This window comes from Oncorhynchus nerka, linkage group LG12 (assembly GCF_034236695.1).
Source record: "Oncorhynchus nerka isolate Pitt River linkage group LG12, Oner_Uvic_2.0, whole genome shotgun sequence".
NCBI lineage: Eukaryota > Metazoa > Chordata > Actinopteri > Salmoniformes > Salmonidae > Oncorhynchus > Oncorhynchus nerka.
Window position 1 is genome coordinate 57,329,957 of NC_088407.1, and position 8,693 is coordinate 57,338,649.

Below are 8,693 nucleotides of genomic sequence, written 5' to 3' on the forward strand. Positions count from 1 at the left end.
AAGAAAGCAAGTCATATGACACTTGTGATCTCATGTGACTGTCTCGTGGAAATGGAAAGTCATGAAACAATCCTCTAACCAATGGTTTCCCCTCTACTATGCCAGAGAGATGCAGACAGTGAGTGGTTACAGTAGCTTACACTGTATGCCCACTGGCCCATAGTGATTATCCTGACGTAACATAGCTCTAAATTCTCTTTTCAAATTGTTTTACTATTATTATAAAATAGTGCAATTGAAACGTACGTTTTATTTAAGTGTGGTATTTAATCTACTGAATTGATGAACATTGAACAATCTATGGTGAGTACAGTACTGTGCCGATCTACAAAAATGGCATTGGCGCATCCAACATCAAAGAGGCGTGGAAAGTGAACTGAGCAGGCGCGTGTCTCTGCTCTCTCAGAAGCAAAGTATAGGCTAATAAACGGCGTCTAGGGGTTCCATAACGAACCCCAAAAAGAAAAGGTAATTAACTGAATATTAGGTGACAGTACCATTTCTAATGTGTGTTTGTTATTGCCGTTGAGATGTTGTAGTTTGAGTTACTGGGTTGTGCGTTGTGTCCCAACACAAAGGATCCTTCAAGGAAGGAAATGCTTTGAACAATGGACTGCGATCAAACCCACAAATGGGACTGTCGCAGTATCGATTTATTTGAAACAATAATTATATATATATACACGTAAGTTATCATAATTAGTGTGATTCCTGAAAACGTTTGTTCGTGTGATTCTTCGTGTTTGAGAGCTTATGCGGTTGAGAGCGTCAACATTGCTCTTTGTTAACTCCACTCGAACTGACTTAACACACGGATAGGGGTAAAAATCATGCATGGGGTGTTAGTTAAATAGGCGAATCCTTAGCACTGAAAGCTCGGGTATACTGAGCCGGGATCCTCGGACGGCCCCAGGATCGATAGCAGACCCTTGCCAATTTAACAATCGTTTCCTCTGTCGCAGTTTTAAGCTGTTGGAAACATAGCTAGACTACATGTCCCATGAAGTCCTTGTAGTCCTAAAATCCGGGAAACGAGTTCTCTGGTTCGTTCAGGCATCCCGATGGGAAAATTAATGGCAAAAAAATGGGTTTTGGTATAAACGGCGAAAAAAGGTATGAGAAAAAATGATTTTATACGTTTTGTTATCTGGGATAATAACAGTAAATTAACATGCCCTTTATGAATGTCTTAGCCTTTGATCTTATAAATGATTAAAAATACACAAAGTGACGTTAGCTGATGGATATTTCTCGTAGAACAAAACATAAGATCTCCTAAACCTGTGTTTATCGCAGACATTATGTTTCGCGTTTATCATCCAATTCTCTCCATAGGCTTGGTGCAACGAACCATGGCAGAGTTGGTGCCTACAAAAATACGCCATTACTATGTCTCTATTAGACGTCTTCACGGGTCCAACATACCAGATATTCCGAGAAACGACCTGGAAGCAGGTCCTACATTTGGATTTTTGTCTCGGGTCTGATATAAACGGCACTGGTCTGGGTAAACGTTATTTACTGACTGGACCCGATTTGGATCCTTCCTCTGCTCATTTAATTTGTGAGGCTATTTGTGTAAGCCAATTGCGACTCAATACAATTTATTAAGAGTATAGTGAAAATAAGCCGAAAAGGGGATTGTCCTCCTTGGGGGAAAGTTTTAATATTGTAGTGGACAAAGATGAGGATAACGTAATCAGACCAGGTGTACTGTGTGCAACCCGCTATTCAGGTTTAATGCAATTTTGTACTTTTTATTTATTTTTCGTTTTTATTATATTATATTATTATTTTAGTCCTATTTACATATCTAAACCAGTTATTTAAATATAAAAAAATAGTTATGTTTCATTTTGTTGAGAATTTTCTAAATTAAGTTTATACTGTTTTTATTTTGTGCTCTGTATTTCTTTTAAAATAGGTTCAAAGAAGACCTGTTGTGAAATTAATATCATTATCCTATTTCTGTCGTTTGTTGGGTAGGCCTATGGTAGGAACTTGCCTCCTTTGGTAATTGCTGCAATTATAGGCCTAGCCTGTTGAAAACGTTTCTGAAGGTTTAACCAGTTATTTAAATATGCAATATGTGTGTTTCATTCTGTTGAGTATTTTCTTTGGCCAAATTAAGCTCCAACTGTAATGTTTTTGCTATAATATAATGATGGGTAGGCCTACTATAGGGTTACTTGCACTCAAAGGAAAAAGCAGAGGGCTAGATGTAAAACTTAATTTAATGCCGCAATATAATAACCTGTTTGCATTTTCCCTATACACAATTAATTAACTTTATTAGGGTAATATCAAAAGTAAGTTAAGAAACTTTTGAGAAGTTTTGGTGTGGTATGGCTATTACTAGGCTTAAAGGAATGGACACTGGCGCTCCAACTGACTCTGACCGTTGAATTTGAGGGGAGGAAGAATGTTTTAGGCATACCAGAGTTACTCTTTTTTAAATTAAATACATTTTACCCCCTTTTTCTCCCCAATTTCGTGGTATCCAATTGATAGTAATTACTATCTTGTCTCATTGCTACAACTCCCGTATGGGCTTGGGAGAGACGAAGGTCGAAAGCCATGCGCCCTCTGAAAAACACAACCCAACCAAGCCGCACTGCTTCTTAACACAGCGCGCATCCAACCCGGAAGCCAGCCACACCAATGTGTCGGAGGAAACACCGTGCACCTGGTGACCTTGGTTAGCGTGCACTGCGCCCGGCCCTCCACAGGAGTCACTGGTGCTCGTTGAGACAAGGATATCCCTTTTAATCTAACAATCAGGGTTGGGGCGTAACAGATTACATGTAATCTGTTACATGTAAGGGGTTACAAAAACGGTAACTGTTACGTTACCAGCAAAAAATGTGAAATCAGATACTTTTGAAAAACTAGATGATTCATTTGAGGATTACTTTTAAATTCAGAAAGGATGTTTGACAGAATGCATGTTGGTGTCAGGAATATGACGCTTGCATGTCTTTTATCATTTTCTTAGTTTCTCTAGGGCTAGGCCTTTTTATATTTTAAATATTAGTATAATGAGGTGGATGCCCAGGCTGATAGGTCTGTATGCATGCAATGACCGAATCTCTGACAGCTGAACCGTGAGGTAGACAATTATTATTTTAGGAAAGTAAAAACCAATAAAACAATAGGCTATAACGTTTTGAAGTTGTTACACATCGAAACGCAACAGTTTTTTGTAATGTGTTATTGGCAGTTAAGGACACGTAACTGTGGATAGTTTGGCCAATATTGCTTGTTTATTGACGGTGCCCAGTCTGGGGTTTCTTTATATTCTTGGATCTGAAAGGGTCTTCGGATCCGAACCGGCACTGGTCTGTTTTTCCACGGGCCTTTTTGGAACGGGTATGACTGTCCATTTGGGAACGGGTCTCATTTTTTAAAATAAATACATTTATTAGTGTCGGTTGGGAAAGCCAAGGATAGATTTCGGAATGGGTCCAATATTTTAGTTGATTATTGTTTTAGCACTTGGTAATAATCTGTATTAGTGAATTGTTTTAAACTTGAGTTGAATCACCATTTTGTTTTTATTCTGCGCAACTGCATCAATTGTCAGATGAACCCCGTCTGTCTTGAATCCTCTCTGAAACCTTTTATTTTATTGGTATTTTATTTGTTTTGAAGACCTTTACTCTGTATGTGTGGAGTGGGTGCCTGGCATCTGTCATCTCACAAACTAGTGTCTGTGCAACATTTTAGAATAGAGTTTAGAATATTTTCTTGATGGGAAAAGTGAATTTATTCACGGTGCAGGAATTATACATGAACTGTAATTAGCTACCTAGCTGTAATAGTCAACTCCATCCCTGCATGTGTCTGTTACTCTTTAACCCAGCTCCTTTTCCCTTCACTTTTCAGCTCAGTACCATGTCAGGGTTTTTGGACAGTGTCCGATGCGGAGACTGCGAGTGCAATGTGGACTGGGGAGAGAGGCGAAACACCATGGCATCTATAGCTGCTGGAGTCCTGGTAGGTTCTACTTTGCTATTACATTTGAAAACCTTAGATCACTGTAAAGAGGAAAAGGCGGCGGCATATCGCCTAAATCTTAATTCATGTTCTTGCAGTTTTTCACTGGTTGGTGGATAATCATTGATGCAGCTGTGAAATATCCAGATGAGGCGGTCTTCCATCATGCCTATCACACATGTGGAGTCATCGCTACTGTGGCTTTTCTCATGTAAGTCATGCTGTGTTGGGAATGTGTCATACAGGTTTGGGGTCAGTCTCATTTTAATTCAGGAACTATCTGTTCAAATCTTCCTTAAATACATTTAACTCTTTCAACTTTTGTCTTTGGTACCTATCTAGGATCAATGCTGTCTCGAATGGCCAGGTGAGAGGGGACAGCTACAGTGAAGGTTGCATTGGGCAGACAGGTATGTGTATGAGAGATTAGAAGTTAGGAGTTGACTCTAAATGCAGATTGATGTAGATAAGTTCAGCTCTGAGCGGCATTGCTCGCTGTATATGTTTGTATTGTTTTGACCTCTGCAGTAACATGATTTACCTAATTCTGGGGGCCCAGTTTTTGACTTCTTTGGTGACTTCTTGCTATAAGAATACACACACATATATATATATATATATATATACACCCACATACATAGAGTTTAAATAAGAGACCTTCAGACACGAATGAATCCCTCCCAACTCTTTGTATCACTGATTGCAGGAGCTCGTGTGTGGCTCTTCATTGGCTTCATGCTGGCGTTCGGCTCTCTCATCGCTTCCATGTGGATCCTGTTTGGAGGCTTCGTAGTGCCCAGTAAGTCCAGCATGCCCACTCAGCATGTGCTTGTTATGTACCCCAAACAAACAGCTCATCGACATTGAACCGTCACTGTGCAAAACGTAAAGAATGATAAAGGTATTATTTATGTTTACAGAGAAACCTGTTGTGTATCCTGGTATTGCGGTTTTCTTCCAAAATGCATTCATTTTCTTTGGGTAAGTATTACGTTTTATTTATGTTTGACCTTAGTATTATAGAACACAATGTCTATGGTAGTTCTTTTCTCTAAATAAACCCCCAATCTTTTCCTCCAGGGGCTTGGTGTTTAAGTTTGGACGCACTGAAGACTTGTGGCAGTAATGGTTTCTGTCAACTGTCATACTATCTGTTCTCTTATTGTATGAGACAGTAGTGTACGCTTTGGCCTGTCAAAACACTACCTTCCGTCTTTCAAGCGTTAGAAAATATTCACTTTATATAATGACTTTATAATTTTGCTTTTTAGATGAACTTGTTTAATTTATAAGTAGGTTGGTTGTTGCTGTACAAATGTACATTTTACTAAAGCATCATTTGCTGTTCCATCTTTTAATTCAATGTTCTTTTCTTTTGAATTCTTGTAATGGGATCTAGGTGTCTTTTCACTCCAAATGTGTGGAGCCATTCTGTTAGAATAATTTACTACCTTCCATTATTTATCTTGGAAACTGTGCAAAATAATAAATGAGCAGATTATTATTTTCCTTTTTATTGTTTTTACAATACACATTAGTGCACTAATAATGTTTAGAAATATTTTGATTTCTGATGAGGGCATACATCAGAGGGGGCATGACATCTATGGAAGTGTTAGTCTTGTAAATAGCCTATTTTCTTATGATACAGTTACTGATAATAAGAATTTAACCTTTAATGTGGGCAATTTGTCTTTCCTATTGTCGAGATGTGGGGTCTGTAATTAAGCCATTCTACTGAACCATAATCTGATGGTTCATAATTCAAGGTGTAGTTTAAAGGAAGGATTTAATTCCGAGGTTTCGATGCTCTGACCACCATCTCTGTTCTTTGACTATGTATTTGACTGCAATGCTTATACTTTCACAGTACTTGTATAGTAACCAAACTGAGATCACTGAACCTGAACAACTATGGCAGCATTAAATAGAAAATGTAAAACAAGTGTGAGATGAGTCTTTATGCACAGCTCTCACAGTTCAATTTTCTCTGTTCTCTTGGCTAATATTTGAAGTTTGACTCAACAATCACAATGGTATATTACAGTGCAGTTTTCACATACTAAGAAATAACAAAAAAATATTTTGGAGATTCATGGGAATATTGTATGGTTAAAATGATACATTACCTCTCTGGAGACCTTTTAGTCTCCTTTTTATCTTCCAACATTCCAATGATTTAGGTTAGACAGCATAACTTCAAGAGGCACATGTATTGCTTGATATAAAACTGCATGGATTTTTAACCTAATTAATTGTTTGATACAAACAGAGCATTTCACTCATCATTGATTACTTTGTTTATCAGTAACTTAATGCAGTGTTTTCCAATCTCCTCTGGAACCCAGGGGTGTGTGGCTGACTCAAATATTCAACAAATCATCAAGCTTTGATCATTTGAATCAGCTGTGTAGTGTTAGGGCAAAAACCAAAACATACACCCTTTGGGGTTCAGAGGACCGAGTTTGGGAAATGCTGCCTTAATGTACCGGGATCCCAAGGTTGATATCAGTGCAGACGAAAATCTAATTGTTATACTTACCCATTACAGAGAACAGTCTATCTCAGAGCTCTGAGACAGGATTGTGTTGAGGCACAGATCTGGAGAAGGGTAACAAAAAATGTCTGCAGCATTGAAGGTCCCCAAGAACACAGTGGCCTCCATCATTCTTAAATGGAAGATGTTTGGAACCACCAAGACCTAGAGCTGGCTGCCCGGCCAAACTGAGCAATCAGGGGAGAAGGGCCTTGGTAACCCATTGGTCATTCTGACAGAGCTCCAGAGTTCCTCTGTGGAGATGGGAGAACATCCAGGACAACCCCCTCTGCAGCACTACACCAATCAGGCCTTTATGGTAGAGTGGCCAGACGGAAGCCACTCATCAGTAAAAGGCACATGACAGCCCGCTTAGAGTTTGCCAAAAGCCACCTAAAGGAATCTCAGACCATGATAAACAAGATTTTCTGGTCTGATGAAACCAAGATTGAACTCTTTGGCCTGAATGCTAAGCGTCACGTTTGGAGGAAATCTGGCACCATCCCTGCGGTGAAGCATGGTGGTGGCAGCATTATGCTGTGGGGATTTTTTGAGAGGTAGGAACTGGGAGACTAGTCAGGATCGAGGGAAAAATGAACGGAGCAAAATACAGAGAGATCCTTGATGAAAACCTGCTCCAGAATACTCAGGACATCTGGGGTGAAGGTTCACCTTCCAACAGGACAACGACCTAATTTCTATACATTTTCTAACATTTCTAAAAATCAGTTTTAGCTTTGTCGTTATGGGGTATTGTGTGTAGATTGATGAGGAAAAAAACAATTTAATCAATTTTAGAATAAGGCTGTAAAGTAACAACATGTGGAAAAAGACAAGGGTTCTGACTACTTTACGAATGCACTATACATATAGCTTAATATCATTGCACTGTTTGTGAGGAGATATTTATTTTGAGTAGGCATTTTATTGTAATGTGTAATGTACAAGCTGTATCATAAATAAACTGTTATCTTGATCACATGGCTACAGTATACCCTATTACAGAATAAAAGAAAACAGAGAGGTGAACTATCAATTCATAGAATTTATTTGAATAGATGCTATCAAATCAATTGACCAAGTAGTGATCATAAATAATTTCTAAGTTAAATTGCAGGAAATTAAAAAGTAAACTTTTTCAAAAATATCAATAGTAAAGTACAGATACCCCCCCAAAATGGACTTAAGTAGTACTTTCAATTATTTTTACTTAAGTACTTTACACCACTGCCTAAATGCATTATTATCGCCAACTTGGCCCAATTCACATTTCCAATTGCCAACCTGACATACCAAACTAGAACGGGCCCTGCGTCTCAACTCAACCAATGTCGGCTAAATATCTCAAGCAGGGCTACAGCAACATCCAAAGAGGCTCAGGTTCCTTGGGCTTTGCGGTGGCCACTCTGGTTTGGGTGACCTAGGTAGAATGGTGTCTCCGTAACCAAGTGGACACATATCGTTCTGGCTTTGTTCACTTCCAAGAGGAGGTCCGTGGAGTTTTATGAACATAAAGGCAGACACACTGTGAATTTAGATTTTTTTCAACGTTCTGATTGGGCAAAGTGGTCAAGCCTCCAACGGGCATCCGCACAGCACACACATGTAGTTTATATATGGTTTGGTTGTTTAGCAACAAAACCGATGTGTCTGCAACTATGGGACAAAACAGACGGTGTTTGCTTAGATTATTGACAACTATATTTCGTCTCCAATCTTTACTGAAAACATAAATACGTTTGCACAATGAACACTTGTCTGTCAAATACATTGTTACAGTTTAAATCTGTCAAAACACCTCAAAACAAGAAATGGTATCAAGAACAAGATTAAACTAGCTGAAACGAGTCACTTCCGATTCCCCAGATGGCAGTGTCTTGTCATTGTAGGTGGCTATCTGGCCATCCTGAATCACAACAACACCTGGACTGCTGCCTCATTGAAGCGCCCGCATCGTTTTTTGCGCCAGACAGACGACATGGAAGAAACCACAATTTACCTACCTCTAGGTTGCTATACATATTTATTTGGTTTGTCATTGTATCATTTTGTATGGAATTTTAGTGGTAATTAGATATACTTTATTTAGAATGTATCGTAATACATTTTCCAGGAATAGTTTTAACAGCTCAAATAAATAAAAAAGTAAGGGAGCTAAAGC

At 38.8% G+C, this 8,693-nt stretch overlaps 1 protein-coding gene across 1 annotated transcript; it reads left to right on the forward strand.

Annotated features, from left to right (window-relative positions):
- The first annotated feature begins 359 nt into the window (after positions 1 to 359).
- On the forward strand, positions 360 to 5,941 carry tmem50a (transmembrane protein 50A). Its single transcript, XM_029675252.2, has 7 exons — positions 360 to 468; positions 3,886 to 3,996; positions 4,095 to 4,207; positions 4,339 to 4,406; positions 4,703 to 4,795; positions 4,917 to 4,977; positions 5,077 to 5,941. The coding sequence occupies exons 2-7, from the start codon at positions 3,895 to 3,897 to the stop codon at positions 5,120 to 5,122; spliced, it is 483 nt and encodes a 160-aa protein (XP_029531112.1). The 5' UTR covers positions 360 to 468; positions 3,886 to 3,894; the 3' UTR covers positions 5,123 to 5,941.
- Positions 5,942 to 8,693: the final 2,752 nt, after the last annotated feature.

Coding starts and splice junctions, on each gene's coding strand:
- tmem50a (XM_029675252.2), top strand. CDS start 3,895: ATGTCAGGGTTTTTGGACAGTGTCCGATGCGGAGACTGCGAGTGCAAT. Junction 4,796..4,916: donor TGGAGGCTTCGTAGTGCCCA/GTAAGTCCAGCA, acceptor TTATGTTTACAG/AGAAACCTGTTGTGTATCCT. Junction 4,978..5,076: donor AATGCATTCATTTTCTTTGG/GTAAGTATTACG, acceptor CTTTTCCTCCAG/GGGCTTGGTGTTTAAGTTTG.